This window comes from Scardinius erythrophthalmus, assembly GCF_964197995.2.
Source record: "Scardinius erythrophthalmus genome assembly, chromosome: 1".
Classification (NCBI taxonomy): Eukaryota; Metazoa; Chordata; class Actinopteri; order Cypriniformes; family Leuciscidae; genus Scardinius; species Scardinius erythrophthalmus.
In genome coordinates this window covers 54,747,717-54,766,059 of record NC_138221.1, presented here as the reverse complement: position 1 = coordinate 54,766,059, position 18,343 = coordinate 54,747,717, and the positions used below count along the sequence as shown (strand labels likewise).

Sequence of the window (18,343 nt, the reverse complement as noted above, 5' to 3'; positions counted from 1 at the left end):
AGACCTGAAAATCACTGAAGTGCCTGGACCATCCACCAGAAAAGAGGGAAACCAGACGGAAAACGAATCTGCTGTACCTTTTCACTTTTCTAACTCTTTAAGTAGGCTACCTCACACCAACTTGGTCCCATAGTGACATTTTTGACCACAAACGAAATTGCTGATCGTGTGGATTCTTATTGAAATGACTGGAATTCACCAGTGATTTATTTTGTGGAACATATGTGTTTCCATGCATTTTGTTGATATGTCTTTTCTTGTTTATCTATTGTATATACATGGTTGATTATTCATGTTGCTTATGTATTATACTATTTTTTTGTGTATTCATTGATATTAATCTATAGTTATCTTTTTTTCCCATGTGCATGGAAGTGTATGTATAAAAATGAATATCAAATATGTAATAAACAATTCTTATTTTGTATTTGGTTCAATTTGTTTATTATAATAGAAGTCAAAGGTAACCATAGTAACACCATGAAATTAAATATAAAAAAAAATGAAATTTGGTTCCTGGAGGCACCCAAAGTGGTTCCACACAGTGCCTTATATAAGAGTTCCTCAGGAAACCTGTGTGGTTCCTCAGAGAACCGGCCCTTTTTAAAGGGTGCCTAGAGGATCTACAGATGGTTCCGCCGGTGTGGCAAAGTGAAGAACCCCAAAAGGTTCCTCCAGGCACCTTTTATTTTTACAGTGTAGAGAAGTCATTCAACTCATGTGATATTTAGAGGAAAAATATTGATGAATACTTTGATTATAATCACTTATTAGATATACATTGAAGCAACAGTTTATTTCAAAATCCACACCCTTCAGTTTATTGCTATAAATGTAGGCCCTGGGCTCTGAACTGGTTCAAGGAGCGAAAACAAAACCCGGAAATGAACGAAATTTTAACAGGAATAAAAACGAAAATAAAATCAAGTTTAAATATTCCGAATAGAATCTATTATGAACTTGTTTATAACGTTATTGTATCGTTCTGTTTAAGATTTTAATTTGGCAGTCAACCAATCATGAATTTAAATAGTACAGCCTATGCAAATGTGACATCCAACGAGAGTGAAATGCAATAGCCTATGCAATGTGGAGGCAATGTGTTGGCATTAGCTGTTGGATCGCAGGACTTTATCCGAGGATATGTTATCATGGCAGGTTATATCCAGCGTGGTGTGTTTTGAAACCAAAAACCGGTACTATTCAGGAAAAGGTATTTTTTAAATGATTAACACCTTGTTGTCAAAGTTAGTATTGTGGCTTTATGGTCAGACACTTGCATTTAGCAAGTTTGCAGAATAGCAAGAAATAAAGTCAGAATTGCAAGATATAAATACATTTCAAGATATATTAGATATTTGTTGAAACAAGCTTCCATAGTATCATATAACCTCACAAGTGAAAGAAACATATTCACGAATTAATAGTGATTGTTCACAACTTCACTATTTTTTAAATGAAGTCTAAATTGTACAATAGCCTTCACACAAATGTCACGTCGAAGGACTGTAATGAAATGACGGAGAAGATTCAATCGCAAGTTCAAGATATATTTATTCAAGTGAGCAGGTCAGAGACGGTGAGAGTGGTGAAAGATAATGTCCGGGGATGAATTGCACTTGGCAGCACAAGGATGCTGAGGACAGCCCAGGCCTCCGATGAAGAATGATGGGGATGAAACTGTATCCTGAAACCAGGAAGTATGTAGTGTGGGTGACAGAAGTGCAGGACGATGATAAACACACAGGCAGGATCACACGGTAAACAGGCAGGAACACACGGAACATCTAACAACGCTCTGACAAAGACAAGGTGACAACAGAGAGACTAAATAGGGTGCGTTGATCAGCAGCAGTGATCAGCGGCTCCGCCCATACACACACACACACACACTCAACAACAAGACGAGAGAGGAGACAGTGAATATATATACCGTGACAAGGACCTCTTGTTACGGCGTGATGTTATAGGAGTCTAAAGATGGTTTCAAAAAGTTCCTTTAGCCTAGAGGTCATTCTACTGAAGTCATTATCCTACAAAGAAGACAAAGAACAATGCCAAATTCAGTCAATAAAAATAAGACAATATATAAGCAAATTTTTAAGACCCCTGTCATTAGTAACATTTGCAAGCCCGAGTGAAACTCACCCTTTTGGAAGTCCATTGGTGAAAAACGTATTCGATATCAGAGACAAACTTTTGCACTGTTTGATAATCATTATTCTCCAGGTTCAGCTTCACTCTGCCCAGCATCATGGGACCACAAATGTTCTCACTGTATCTTGGAACCTGAACAATATCAGTGCATACGTCACATACTATACACTCACCTAAAAGATTATTAGGAACACCATACTAATACTGTGTTTGACCCCCTTTTGCCTTCAGAACTGCCTTAATTCTATGTGGCATTGATTCAACAAGGTGCTGAAAGCATTCTTTAGAAATGTTGGCCCATATTGATAGGATAGCATCTTGCAGTTGATGGAGATTTGTGGGATGCACATCCAGGGCACGAAGCTCCCGTTCCACCACATCCCAAAGATGCTCTATTGGGTTGAGATCTGTTGACTGTGGGGGCCATTTTAGTACAGTGAACTCATTGTCATGTTCAAGAAACCAATTTGAAATGATTCAAGCTTTGTGACATGGTGCATTATCCTGCTGGAAGTAGCCATCAGAGGATGGGTACATGGTGGTCATAAAGGGATGGACATGGTCAGAAACAATGCTCAGGTAGGCCGTGGCATTTAAACGATGCCCAATTGGCACTAAGGGGCCTAAAGTGTGCCAAGAAAACATGAGTGGTTATTTTAGTCAAAGTTGCTCTTCTATCAGCTTGAATCAGTCGGCCCATTCTCCGCTGACCTCTAGCATCAACAAGGCATTTTCGCCCACAGGACTGCCGCATACTGGATGTTTTTCCCTTTTCACACCATTCTTTGTAAACCCTAGAAATGGTTGTGCGTGAAAATCCCAGTAACTGAGCAGTTTGTGAAATACTCAGACCAGCCCGTCTGGCACCAACAACCATGCCACGCTCAAAATTGCTTAAATCACCTTTTTTTCCCATTCTGACATTCAGTTTGGAGTTCAGGAGATTGTCTTGACCAGGACCACACCCCTAAATGCATTGAAGCAACTGCCATGTGATTGGTTGATTAGATATTTGCATTAATGAGAAATTGAACAGGTGTTCCTAATAATCCTTTAGGTGAGTGTATATTTACATTCCAACTTTAAATAATCTAAAACAAACAAACAGAAGCTTTACATTAGTGCAGGGGTCAGTCTTGCTCTCATGTAGCAGGTGTAACAGCAAACACTGGCAGTGCTGAAAGATAAAAGACAGACAAACAAAATTGTTAAAGGTGATAGTTCTAACAAGTTTTTTTATTTATTTGTTTTTATTATTTTTTGTCTAAATGATGAAAGAAATGTTATTTTGGACCCCAAAGACTTCCATTGTACAGACAAAACGTTTTGCATAAGCTTTACCAGTGTGTACTGAGAGACTGGACTGCTCAAAACGTCCTGGGTCTTTTGACTGGAATCCTCCATATTCTTTATCACACAGAATGTGCAGCTCCACTGGCTTCAGTACAGACAAAACACACAATATTACACACGTCAACTGTTTAGTTTGACTAAACCAGGTAAAGGTTTTCTCTCTCTCTCACCCAGGTGAGTCTCCATCTACAGCTGGTAGGTGACAGTGTGAATGAAAAGCTCGTGGACATTCGTCACAACACACCAGAACTCCCCCAGAGTCACACACGAAACACACGTCATCATTCTGCTGGAACAAGAGTTCATAAAGACATAAAACTGTACCATCTTAAAACGTTAAGAATCAAATGTTTTTGATATGACTGTAATTGTGACTGATGATTTCTTACTAGGTCTTCTTGATCACAGTTGACTGTATGTGGTTCCAAAACTCTTTTCTGGAAAGTATGTGAAAACACATCATAGGCTATTGTGTTTATTGCAATAAAACTTGATTGGCCGCTGTCATCCCACAGACAGCGTCCCAGACAGACTGGTAGTCTATGCATTAGTGGTGGAAACACCAGTAGGTGGCGACAAGATATCAAAAACATCAATACATTCAGGAAAAAAACAAGTGAATATCTGAAATCAAAATAGCATACTAGCCTACTTTTACTATTACTGTCATATAAAGATATTTAAAAGTATGTAAGAATATAGAAGTGTATATTGATTTATAAAGTTACATTTATATTTAGGCTAGTGTACTATAAGAGTATATAGTGAGAGTATATATAGTATATATAGCGTATTATAAGAATATATATACTATGCTATTCTAAATTTAACCAGTCTTTTTATCACTGAATCATTGTTTGAACAATTCACTTAAAAAAAAACTGATTCATTTTGTAACAAGTGACCTTTTAAATTCGGAATAGCATTACCAATACAACACTTTTCTGGCAGCCAGAGTTGGCAGCCCCGAGTAACAGCATGAAATAAACAATAATGAACATTTGAGGATATGTTGAAAGATACAGTACAGCTTAAGGCCAAAGTATACTTCACTTTTTACGCGTAGACAAGCGTTAGCGTAAAGTGCACGTGACCACAATTTCGTCATCAAAAGAGTACACGCATTGCTGGATTTAGATTTAACCTCCTGTCGCCTCTCAGGAACCTGATGACCAGGTTGTGCTTTTCCAGTGACCTGCCATCAACAGCATTGTGATGTGCTGCGATGGCAGCGACATACACCTTCAAGGAAGGAAAGCAGCCGATCGGGCATTTCCGGGGGTCTTCCCGCCAGGAAACACCACTCTGTGAAGCATAAGCACACTTCGTAGATGGGGCTCTAGCTGAAGTGATAGTGTCAACTATGGCAAAACTAACAAGACCTGCTCCCCGTCCTCCCTGACCTTGCACAGTGTTTGTGTGAGAAGGCTCACCGGGGGAAATGCATATTTGCGTAGGCCGAAAAGGCTGAAAAGCACTGTGAACTGTGCGCCGCACCCAGATACCAATCATCCAACCACGAGCGCTCCGGAGACAGTGAAGGGTTCCACTCAACCCTGATATCCGCTGTGGCCCGGGAAAGCATGGCCGTCAACTCTGAATCCGAATCAGCGTGAACAACCACCCCAGAGGGGTGCAGCCCAGCTTCCTCATCCTCTCCAGAGGACCGAAGCACACTCCCCGATGCAGTTGCATTAACTGTTGTCATGTGAGGGACCCATGCCAACATGAAAACATCTTGCACTCTTAGGGAAACTTCTCTGAATGCCAAAGCGCCGAGTGGTGAAACACTGCACTCTTCCGTGCACAGCAAGGCTGGATACGAGACACTGCTGGATGCGCCTTCATACCGGCAGAGAGATCCCACGACAAGCTGCAAGCAATAACAATTAAAATGGCTGTTTTCGGAGTAGGTCTCATTGTTAGCAATTCAAATTGCTGTTTGCTCTTTTCTTTCTTGAAGACATTTACTCTTTCTCTTGAAAGGTGAATGGTATGAGTGATCGCTTTACAACCGCTCGGCTCCGAAGCAAAATATGAATGAAGTGAGTAACCTACTTATACCGGTATGTCCGGGTAGGTGTGACTCGGCATGCAAATCTCACCGGCCAGTGTTCACTGGCTCGTTTTGTTACCACTTGGAGGTGATTGGGCTTCCAGGCGAGACCCCACGTAACGTCGAGCGTGACTGACTGAATGTGAACTGTAAGTTTTGAATGCTTATATTTTCTAAATGCTAATTTTGTCATTGTTTTGGAGTACATTAGCGTATAGATAAAAGTAAAGGTATAGGGACACACCAAACCGACGCCAAAGAACTAGCGCTGATGAAAGCTGACTGTGTTGTCGCCTCGCGTCGGGGCAAAAAAGCTGCACTTGAACACACAAAAGAACTACAGCCGACTGTCAGCAAGCATGCGTATTCTGCGCCTGCGTGTAAATAAGACAACCGTCTATTTCTGCAGATATATTTGTCTATATTCATCATTCAAAAAGGGAAACCGACGCTGAAAGATGCAGATACACAAACCATAAACAAAGCAGTGCGTTCTTACCATTTTGAATATCAATCCTGCTGATCACTTTCTTTATTCCACTCCGCTCATGTTAATATTCAAATATTCGCCAAGGAACACTCTGGTAAGATGACGTAAAATTAGAACAGCCTTCTGTCTGTACTGTCTTGACTTCTTTGCTCGCTATTTTGCTATTATTCTCGTGCACTGACTAATTCACTAAGCTGAACAGCCAATCTGAAGTCTCTCTCTCCCCGGCGGCGATTCTACATGCTGAATCGGCCCCCAAAAAAACCCTGACGGTGTCCGACTAGAGCCAACACACCGAAAAACACACCGATGCTCAAAAAACGGCCCGACAATGCCCGACGGCCGATTGTTGGCTTGGTGTATCCTGGGCTTAAGACTAACATATTCATACTAAAAGCCAAAAAAAAAACTCTGGGACTCTGAAGGGCCCGGTCGTTACGGCCCAACGTGACTGCCTTGTCTGTTAATACTGTAGCTTTATATGATATATTTTCTTTTACCATTATAAGTTTTCCAAGGGGCATTCCATGGGCAACAATGTCTTTCCTCCATGTTCCATCTGGTTTGTTCAATCTGATGAAATCTCCTGGGGTCAGCCAGGAGTTCTCTGTTCTTATGCATCTCCCACAACGCCCTGAAAAAAAAAAAAAAAAAAAAAAAAAAAGAAAGACAAAACTGAGTGAGCAAAAGACTTGTACCACTGCAGTCAAGCACTGTATTTACATTCATTGTCAATATGTTGTCTTCGAAACACTTAGTTAGTGTGGTAAGCAGGGCGGGGTCGAGAGCCGTGGGAATGGAGCAAGACCGGTGGCGCTAGTGCTATAATAAGCGTCACCTGCCCGCCACACCAGTGTCGAGTCCCACTGTGGAGCTCTGGGAGGATAAAAGGAGGAGCGATGACAGTGAAGGGCGAAAGAGGACAATGAAGGCCTGGAATTTATTTTGGTGTTTTATTATATTTATACGCAGTTGTCTGCAACGCTTTATTTTCGTTTTGTTGTTTGTTTCTTTGGTGATTAAAAGTTACATTTGTCAGTTCCCTCTAATTTCTTCCCTGAACTTTAACTTTGTTATAGTAAGAAATGTAAAACAGTCAACACATTAATATTCAAAATAATTATTCTCACTCACACACCTGTGGCAAAGCGAGATTTGTGCAGGATGCCAGAGCCAGAACCGCAGGTAACAGGTAGGGTAGGACGTTCAAACACGCTCATGTCAATACCATCATCATCATCATCATCATCACCATCATCATCTTGATTTTCCTTTTCATCTGATTCTACAACAAATACACAAACAGAATACTCAGGAAACAGAATATTTTATTAAATATCTTTTTGAATAACTGTTGTAAGTTATTTTTTAAAGGAATATTTAGTTTCTATTTTCAATTCTGTCATAATTTACACACCCTGTTGTTCTAAACCCACAGGCGTTTTCTTCTTCTGCAGAACATAAAAGGAGAAATGTTGATGAACATCTTGGTCACTCTTAACTTATGTCACATGTGATAGTTTCAGTCTAGAAAGGTTAAAGGGATAGTTTACCCAAAAATGAAAATTCTGCCATTATTTACTCACCATATATATATAATTTTTTTTTTTCATACTATGAAAGTCAACTGGGACCAGCAACTGTTTGTACATATACTTCAAATGGTCTTCTTTTTTGTTAAGCAGAAGAAAATAACTTTATGCAGTTTTAGAACAACTTGAGGGTGAGTAAATAATGACAGGATTTTCATTTTTAGGTGAACTATCCCTGCAAATCCTTCATCAAATCGGAAAACCATCCAATAGCAGTCAAACCTGTGCGTCCCGGACCTTGCTTTTCACAAAGTTTTTAGATGTAAGAAAACCATCCTATGAATAGAAAATGGCACAAATTCAGAATATGTCATGAATCTATATGTCATCATTAGTGTTATGTTGTCTTCCCTGTGTCCATTTTATATCAGGGAACTGTTATTTAACTGGAATTTCTCAAATGAATTTCGACTCACTAATCACCAAGGTTATGATAAAAAAAGAAGGTAATTATAATTGCACTCAAGTGCATTAGTTGAAACTCTTAGTATTGATTATGTATAGAAACCGATCTTATGTACCTCTATGAGTTTCTTGAGTGGAATCCCATTGCTAAGGATGCTGGTTTTCCACTTTTTGTTCCTGTCCATCAGCCCAAACCTCTCAAACTCAGTGGGTGTGAACCACTGGTCTTCACTGAAGATGCACTCCTGTTCTAAGGACAGAAAAACAGTTTATTCAACCACTATTGGAATGTCTTGTTTCAGAGCTTTTGGATGTTAGATGCTCCACAATAACAATCTTGAGACATTCAACAGCTTACTGTAGCTCCTCATAAACATTACTGCATTCTTTAACAGAAACGTTTCTGCACCTACTGTTATTATATTTCTTCAAATGCAAGATGCCCTCTTTACAACCACATGTAACAGGAAGTTGAGAATTGTTTTGTCCTTTAGATGATTCTGAAACAAGTACAATCAAATCAGTTAGCATTAAGTGCACCTCTTCATATTTTAAAGGACATGCCTGATTAATAATACTGTCTTGTCATTTTATTTGTAAAAATGCTTTAGACTCACTGAGGCACTTTTGTCTCTTGGCTTGTTTCTTCTTCTCTGATGTGCAGAGGGAGGACGATCCCCTCAGCTGTCTCTTCTTACAGTTTTGTTTCTCCATCATCCTCCTCCTCTTTTTATCCCTTGATGTCCTTTATTTCTAACGCTGTTCTCACTCAGCCATACTGGAATGCCCTCAACGAGTGATTTCATGAAAGGGCTGTCGTATTTTCTGCATTATTTGAACAGCAGGAAGTGGACGGGTTTTTCCACGTTGAGTTGCCTCCCTCTCAGAAGCGAAACTCAAGGTTGCTTTTTGGTCCGCCTTCATTTAAGATACACTCCTGCACTAAAGGTGATTTATTCAGCCATTACTGGAATGACTTCTGGATGCTCTAGAATTTTGATCTCTTGCAGCTCAGTGAAAAATAAAACTATAAAAACAACAGATGAGAAAGGATATGAAGAGTTCAGATGCAAAAGTGCCATCTGAAATTTTTGTCTTGTATACTTTTTTGTATACTTTTTTGGCTTGTCCATATAATGCAAATATTTTTCAGAACCTTTTAATGGAAATGGATTTTCAGAACAGTATTGTAATATTGTAAAAAATATTTCATTAACATGCTAAAATTATTAACTCTTTTACTGTTGTCCTCTTTCACACACAGACAATAAAACATAAACAACATCAATATTCCTAAAAATCTTTGAAATTTTTATTTTATTTTAAATGTGTCAGTTAGTGATGGCCAACAATAAAGTAAAGTGTAACCATGACTTGCCTATAAATAGTACAAAAATATAAACAAACATTTTTATTTTTATTTTCTGTGACATGGTAGTCATGCTATGTTTGAAAAATCTTGTCAAGGATGAATAAAAAACAAATTAAGAATGTTACATGAAAATAGAACTTGCCAACATTTGAACATGGCTCAAAGATGTCACTTCCTCTCGATCATGGAATTCGTCAGTTCACGATTATTGTTAAGTAATAAAAAGCTTTTGTAAGGCCCGCCCAATCGGTCCAACAACAGATTCCGAAAAGCCGGTGAAGGATTCCTGCACGTTCTGTCTTTTCAGTGTGGCAATTTATTTCCAATTAAATGTTTATCTGATTTTATAACAACCTCAAATTTAGGTTAGAATGCAATTCGAACATTCTATTTAACTCTTTTTTGAAATTACACCCGTTCATCCGGATTCCTAGTCTCGCAGCGGCCGGGTATACTCTCTCATAATCACAAACTCGTCAGTCTTGGTCATTAGACAGATGCGATTGACTAATATTCTAGACGACCGTACTCTACTTGCTCATTTTAGAATATATTATTTAGTCCCCATAAATCTGAACACACTTAATTAAGGTAAGATTATATCTAACCAGAGGTCATGACCATTACCATAGAACCAAGCTGAACAACTTAACTTCCTCTAATAGTAACTTTGTATAATCATGCAATGGGTTCCCATGTACACTTAGTTAGAATAATATTACAATAATCAGAGGTTGAGGCTCACTGTATTTAGATTGGTCTAACTACACTCTGTTGCTCTAAACGTAAAACCCATTATTAGCCTCTACAGTCTAAGTATACATGACTAATGCCAATGTGTTAGTCTGAGCTCTGAAATTTCAGTCGGCGTGGTCCTCTGCTCCACCTAAGCTGGATTTTAGTCCGTTTCTAACCTGAGCATAAATTTGTGGTGTTTTGGATTTAACGTAATTTAATAAAGTTAATAATTTCAGAATAAGTCCGAATAAATCCAAAAGTAACAATTACAATACAAAATCAATTCAAAGATAATCAATACATTTAAATACCCAGACCAAGACAAAGCATCCCCCAATGTGGGGCATGAACTTATAATAGGTATTTGCTTTGACTAGGGTTATGGACCTAGGGAGTTTGCACCTTGTCGAGGAACAGGAGGTAGTTTAGATGAAGGACCCTGGGAAAAAGTGCACACCCAGTAAGCAAAGTATCTCTAAACTCTTAACCCTTATTACCTTTTGATTGACTTCTGTGGAGATGAGACCATTGTACCAGTCGCACTGAGAGATTTTAAATGAAAACAAACGTGATTGTTGATTCACTTGCATATATATATATATATATATATATATATATATATATATATATATATATATATATATATATATATATATATATGTGACTTATTTAGTGTGAATGGCAAAACTAGACATCTTATTATGGTGAAGTTATGGTGTTAATAGATTTTTATATTTATTTAAATCCTATGAGGATTTTTAAACTTAGCTGCAGTCTTTTTGGCCTACGGTTGCTAGAGAGATTCTTGGATATTTTAGGCCCTCTTCTATTGCCCACTTTCTATTCTACCCATTTTTGTGATACACAGCCAGAAACAAGTGCCCAATTTCTGTATGGAGTGCTTAAAGTAAAAAATAAATTGTAAATAAATTGTATTTAGGTAATAATTATCAACTAAACATTCCTTAACACTACACAGTATGCAATATTTTGAAACATTAAATATAATACAAAGTATAGCAAAGTACACTATAATAAGAAAACTGAGAACTTTTTTATATTATAATCAGACATAAGTTATATATTACTGTTTTTATGTCAGTCTTATCTGTTATGCTGTGTTGTCTGAAAACATATGATACTGTATTTATAACTCGCCTTCAATTTCTAAGATTCTAATGAAACAGTGCTGCCCTCTTCATGTGAAGGCAACAAGGTCATTTAATAGGGAAGATTTACTAATACACTAAAACTCTCCATTCATTGACATACTTTTTTAAAAGTGGAACAAAAGTAGTCGATTTATGAGCTTAGTATACCGAGTCATTGAAAATGCTGAATAAATGATGGATGGGACATATCATTTACGAAGGGTAAACTTTCCCTAAATTTTAGGTATCTTCAAGATTTCCATCTGAAAAGAAAGTTAAACAAGGTTAGAAAAGCATAGAGAAAATAAAGTAATTTTTTTAAAGAATATCATTTAAGTAATTTAAGAGCACACGCACATTAAAGGAATAGTTCACTTTTAAATGAAAATTCTGTCATCATACACAGCAAATTTCTGAGTGATAAAAAACCTAGTGTTGGGTAGCTAGTGATAAAATCTGGTGATTTAAATTTTAATTTTTTATTATACTGTTTGTGTGAAAAATAACTTCATTATTTGCCTAATTTTATCCAAATATTGACTGTCTTTAAGCCAGTATGATTAGGCCTAACGTTATTTCTAATTTATCACAAGATAAATACACAAAGTCGACACTGCATAATCGTCTTTAAGTATTAAAATAAGTATTGAAATATCATAATATCGGTAATTAGTGAGGTATGTGGTTGACTTTACTCTGTCAGTATGTTGTGTGCCTCAGTTTAATTTCGCGCTCTTTTGATCCGCCGTTCATTTTGAGTTTACCATTTGGGTAACGTTAAGTTACGTTAGACCTAAATTAAGATGTAAAGGATTGTTCATCCAGTAACTACGGTTTAGTTCTGGTGTTTTGAAATGTCATGCAAACGAGAAAGCTGACGTTAATCGAATTGATTGCTATTGAAGTAATATTTCCTTGTGTAACTTGCGCCCCGGGGCTCGAGCACTAACGGATTTGGCCGAGCACGGAAGGAAACGGCGGCGCTGCGCATGTGTGAGGCCTATAGACTATCTTAAAGGACAACTCCGGTCAATTTTAACATTGAGCTCATTTTTTTGTAAATTTGGAGTGCTGTCAACTCAGAGAACAACGACAAAAATCGGTGTTGCCTACACCGTGCTATTCTCTTTTTAAAATTTGCACCCTGTTGACTTCAATGGGGCAATATTTAAACCTGCTTTTAGCCTCTTAACATCCTTGATGTGTCAAGTGTCATAGTAATCGATTGTCGAGTTCACGCGCGTGATCGTACTAAACCAATGCGCGTGAACTCGACAATCGATTACTATGGACTTCGACCGAAAACAGGATGTAAACACAGGTATTTGCGCTGGCTGAATAAACATCACTTTTATTCATATCTTTCACATCTACTGCAGTCAGATTCACTCGCGTTCACTCTGAAGGAATCACTCACATGACCTGGGCACTTGTAATGACACATCAAGGATGTTAAGAGGCTAAAAGCAGGTTTTAATATTGCCCCATTGAAGTCAACAGGGTGCAAATTTTAAAAACAGGATAACACGGTGTAAGCAACACCGATTTTTGTTGTTGTTCTCTGTACTGACAGCACTCCAAATGTACATAAAAAATGAGCTCAATGTTAAAACTGACCGGAGTTCTCCTTTAAGAGCGGAACGCTTTGTATGTTCTATCTAGCATCGTTCTTGTGGTACTTTGATACGCGTAACGTTATGCACAGTGCCCCAAAAACGTCTCTTCGTGAGACACGCAAAAACGTGCTCGATACGGGAGGGAAACGCTGCGTCAGCCGACAGATAGCAACTCAAGCCCGGGTAAACAGGTTTTGTTTCTTCCGACGAGGCATTTTTTTGTCTTATTTTGTATTATTAGTTGAGCAGATGTGCATTAGTGAGTGACCTGAAGTTAGAAAGTATTTCTGTAAAACTTAGTTCTAGCTTTATAGTTGTAAATCTTTAACAGTATTTAGTGCTTATGTGTGAATATAAAGTTTTAATTGTTTTGACAATTGTCATAGTGTGGTAGCTCTTGTGTGTGGGTATTAAACAGAATCTGTAGTAAAACAAAGTGACCTATATTGAGTCTGTTAGTTAGCTTTTTCCTATGGAGGACAAGCACCCACTGGCAAACACATAAACCAACGCCTGTGCCCACACTGTAATGTTGTCATATGCATTTGGTGACAAATTCAATTCTTATTAGTTTTCTGTTTGCATTTGTATCTTATGTATTTTTATCTTTCTGTGTCATTTTTGTTTGTATAAAATGTCATTCAAGTTTGCTTAACTTTTACAGGTTGGACAGTAAAGGCAAGAACACAATACATGGACACTAGAAAATATGTAAAACTCAAAGAGCCATACTTTTTGGAGTTTGTCACTGAAGGTAAGTCTGTAAATGAAGCTATATTATACAGTAAATACACAAAGTACTTTGATGTCTTAATGATAAATAATTATTTTTGGGTGGTAATGAAGTTATTGTTTTACAGCAAAAAAAGCATTTGCCATTCGAGAACAGACACCTGTTAAGGTAACGGATGACACCTCTATAAAAGTGGAAGTGGATGTATTTCCTGAACTTGTTGCTGAAAGGGGCATGTGCTTTAGTTTACATACTAATGATGGTTATTATGTTTATACTTTTCTGGTCTTATTTTAAAATTGTGGTGATGTTTACACTTTTGCTAGTAATATTTGTATATACTGTATACAGATTCCACTTATGCACACGAGTTGTCCCCTCTTCTGACTGATGGGAACTCTGTCAGCAAGTCTTCAACCTTTACTGAATGCAATGAAGGCAACACAACGTCTGCATTCCCTTCCAAAAGACCCAGGTTGGATGATTCCAAGCTTGCAAAAGAGGTTGGTAAGACAAGGGATCTAACCCATCTTAAAGAAAATGTTCTCCAGTTTATAAAAAAATGCTGTTCTATAGACAATGTGTACAATACATAATCTAGTTGCTTAACCCATGTTTTCTAAAGTGATCCAATCCGTTTGGGCTGAGAAACAGACATCAATTTTGTAATATTTGTAACATTAATATTGCTTTTACGCCAAGTGTACCAAGAACAGTTTTTATAAATGCTATTTTTTTTTACCCCAAGTAAACAGAGCAGAATAGACTTCATGGTATATTGTTTATTATTGCAGAAGGATACCACTTAAGGCCACAAGAGAGATGCATGCCCTTGGGATTATTACTCTCTTTCCAAACCTAAACGATCCTGAAGGGAAGACAGGCTATGTAAGTATCTTTGCTTGTTGCTCAAGATGTTTGAAACTTAAAATCTTAGCTTTTTTTAATGTGTTCGTTTTACCCAAATTTGTTTCTTTAACAGGAACAATACTATGACGCACAGAGAGGCACAGGTTTTAGCAATAGCCTCCCTGCTTTTGCTGTTACACCTCCTTGCACCCCAACCCTCTGGAAGGAAGAGCCAAGATCAGTTTGAGAGATGCTGTTGGTTGCCTCCTGAAATTTGAAAAGGTTAGCTTATGTTCTGGATTTTCTCTTAAACATTGCAAATATCATAACTAAACCAAACCGTAAGAATAGTGAACTGTTATAACTAAAGCATGTAAGGTTTTTTTTTTTGTTTCAAAGATGTAATTTTCTCTTAAGAGTCTAAATTTGTGGTAAATATACTATGTTCTGATTTTAAATGTATGCTAGAATTTATGGCATTTAAGTAATTTTTATATTGTTATTAATCAGTCCTGTAGAAGTTTGGAGGACCATCTCTCAGAGGTGGAGGACAGACAGCCCTATCTTCTGGCCACTGGACAAACCAAAGCAGATGTGCTTAAGTTCTACATTGTGGTCGACAAGAATCTCATACCCTGTCAAGCAAGTACTTCACTTTGAGCTTTTTAAAGCTCATTTTGTCTTTGGTGCACAATATGACGCATCTCTCTGCAACATGTTCACCTTTTTCCTGACAACAGTCTACAAAATCCATCCTAGCACGTCCAGCCAATCATCACGCACTTGAGAGTTGAGAGCAAAACTGTTAAACAGTTTAATGGAAATGAACTTGTTTGAAACACTCAGTAGTTTTATGTGATTATTTAGCCTATAAAGGAATAGTATATTTTATCAGAATGAATGTATATTTTTAAACCAGACATGGTTAATATTGAGTTAAAGATGACATGTTAAATTGTTGTTGTATTTTCAAATGAAAGATGTTATTGCAGTGTATGTTTACTTGTTAAAAAACTTTGAGTCAATTTCTATTGAAAATGTGTCTGTGCAGATTATTTGACAAAGTATATCAACATGTACAGACAGTGGCGGATTTAGCAAATTGGGGGCCCAAGGCGAAGGTATATATGGGGCCCCCCATTCGATCTTTAAAATAGAACGAAAAAAATATTGTACCGACTGAATGGTAGGTAAAGAATAGGCAGGTAAAGCTAATCTACGGGGAAGTAAAGGTTGGAGAGGTGAAAAAAAACCTTCCCCTTTAAACCCTGCATACACTTATTTATACCAAAATGAAGATGGAAAGCAGAGAACACACAGACAGTAGCACTACACAAACTAATAGTTACGATGGAACCCAACAGAGAATAAGGTTTCAGATATCACCTGAAAAATCTTGCATCACAATAAGTTTTGTGATTGTCAAAACATTTTAGTAACTAAACAGAAACATGTTACAATGTTCACATGGTACAATTTCTGCTAAGCTAAATTTTTTTATTATTATTGCTTGACACAAATTTCACGATTTCAATTCAATTCTTGTGATTTGATTCAATATTGACTCATTTGGATAAATATTAGGTACACAAGATAGGCGTTAATTTCTCTCAAGAAAAAAAAACTCACATAATGCTGTAAACATACAGAGAGCCCTATCAGCTGGTAGTATTATTATTTAAGGTTAAAAATATCTCAAATTAAACATATCATTAAAGTTTTTATTGTAATAAAAATGCATTATAAGTAAAAATATATTAAATATGTATAGTACACATATTTAGCAAAATACTCTATATAGCTCTTTTTTTCTAGCCAACAAACCTGCTATAGCCTATATTATGGTCATTAATTGGCTTTCCTGAGGTAAATGTTATGTGACAATTGTTCTCCAGCTGTTTTATTGACCCCTTTCCGCTGTTGAAAAACACTGATTGATCAATATTATGTATGAGGAATTTCGCTAAGTTGAACTGTATCTTTCAACATTGTTCATTCGTTTTTATTTACTATTAGCTAGTTGAGATGATCGGGTCACGTCACATTTACAAGCGCCAAAACAGTATTTATAGTAACTTAAGTGAGTGAGAGGGGGTAAGAGGGACGAACTGGGGAGAAGTGCACTGCATTTGGATCTAAGCAAATCCACGTATATCCATGTGAGTGTGTTAACGTTATCCTCACCTAGAGCCACTTCACAGCTAGCAGCATGTTCATCGCTTTGGACATTGTTCTTCCTGTCTGTATCCCCAACAGTAGCCGTAAAAAAGTTTGTAATCTTTAGGCAGCGTTGCCAAATACTTATCAGTGTCTTTTCGCTTTTTTTTTTATTTGAGCCGCTTGGGAAACTTTTCATTTTCACGTTTAGACCTATGGTTTAGACTCATCTTGCTTCGTCTCTGTTTTTGTACTTCCCAGTCCTCCTGTCACACTGCGTGTTTATCTTTCGCGCCGCGCACAATTACGGGCTAGTCCATTTCATTGTGAAAGTAGGGGGTGTATGTGTAGGTACAGATGACCATTAACTGGAAATTTTAACAACTACTTCAACGTTTCAACGTATTTCTTAAGAATATTAATAAAATGTACCATGCTTTTGAAGCGTTCATGATGACAAGGGGCTTTTTCTTTTCTTTTTTTCTTTTCTTTTTTTGAGGTTGGTTGGGGGCCCCCCTACTACGACCGCTGGTAGGGGGCCCCAAGCAGCCGCCTACCTATGCCTCTATGTTAAGACCGCCACTGTGTACAGATGTCCTATGGTGCTGAAAAAAATAAGAAATAAATTTGTTTGAATTGAAACTCAGTAGAGATTTATATTTAAGAAATATTTCTCAATGAATGTGTATTTTCATACCATTGTTAAGTTGCTATTGCATTGGAGACTAACAGAGCATAGTCTCTAATTGGAGACTAACAGAGCTGTTTTATTCAGTTGTAGGTTTAATATATTAAAATATTTTAAAATTTTATGTGCAAATAAATTCATAGTCACTTGGTGTTTGGAAAATATCTACAGGTTTAATTTTTTTTTATTTAATCTGCATTACCATTTTAAAATAAGTATTTACATTATTTACATTAAATCAACATAGAACAAATACACTGGGGTTGTGTGATTAATCACCATAAAGTGTTAAATGTGTATACTTAAGAGTGATAATTTCTCAACACCTTGAGTGATAAAATGATACACTAATGCAGTGTTTGAATAATAAACACTTTCGTCAGTGTTGTTTAACACTAGCAAAGATGGACCTGTATGTTCACCCGGAAAGTGATAATTTTAACACCCATGGTGACAAATCTCCCAACATATTTTTGCTGTGTATACTCACCCTCATGTTGTTTCAAACCTGTATGAATTTCTTTCTTCTGCTGAACAGAAAGGAAGATATTTAGAAGAATGTCAGTAACCAGGCAGTTTCTGGGTCCCATTGACTTCCATAGTAGGAAAAAAATATACTATGGAAGTATACTATTTTCTTCTAAATATCTTCCTTTCTGTTCAGCAGAAGAAAGAAATTCATACAGGTTTGAAACAACATGAGGATGAGCATATGATGATAGAATTTTCATTTTAAAGTGAACTATTCCTTTAATTTGGTGAAGTTCAAGAGACTCGCTTATGGTAAAAGAAGAAGTCTTTTAAAGGCATAATAAAAATGTGCACCTTGAATTTATTCAATTGTGTTCAACAATCACTAAAGGATCTCTAAACAATTAATGAAATCACTAAATAATCAGATCAGATGAAGTGGAATGGTAAGATTACATTTATTTGAATGCATTAGTGAGAATGAATGCATGTATGAATTTGTCCTACCAATCTGT

General features: G+C 37.1%; 1 protein-coding gene across 4 annotated transcripts; it reads right to left on the bottom strand.

Annotated features, from left to right (window-relative positions):
• Nucleotides 1-430: 430 nt before the first annotated feature.
• On the bottom strand, nucleotides 431-10,302 carry LOC308690444 (nuclear body protein SP140-like protein). Of its 4 annotated transcripts, none has more exons than XM_081364869.1 (14): nucleotides 8,671-10,302; nucleotides 8,467-8,553; nucleotides 8,170-8,303; nucleotides 7,871-7,924; nucleotides 7,474-7,507; nucleotides 7,195-7,341; nucleotides 6,557-6,690; nucleotides 3,900-3,947; nucleotides 3,681-3,796; nucleotides 3,499-3,595; nucleotides 3,275-3,334; nucleotides 2,149-2,289; nucleotides 1,934-2,033; nucleotides 431-1,687 (listed from the first exon to the last, which is right to left on the bottom strand). In XM_081364869.1, the coding sequence occupies exons 1-13, from the start codon at nucleotides 8,768-8,770 to the stop codon at nucleotides 1,965-1,967; spliced, it is 1,221 nt and encodes a 406-aa protein (XP_081220995.1). In that variant the 5' UTR covers nucleotides 8,771-10,302; the 3' UTR covers nucleotides 431-1,687; nucleotides 1,934-1,964. The 4 variants fall into 4 exon arrangements, with proteins under 4 accessions (XP_081220995.1, XP_081220994.1, XP_081220996.1 ...); XM_081364868.1 differs by having other exon boundaries at nucleotides 3,681-3,799; nucleotides 8,671-9,894; XM_081364867.1 differs by having other exon boundaries at nucleotides 1,538-1,687; nucleotides 1,946-2,033; nucleotides 3,681-3,799; nucleotides 8,671-8,951.
• Between the last annotated feature and the right edge of the window lie 8,041 nt (nucleotides 10,303-18,343).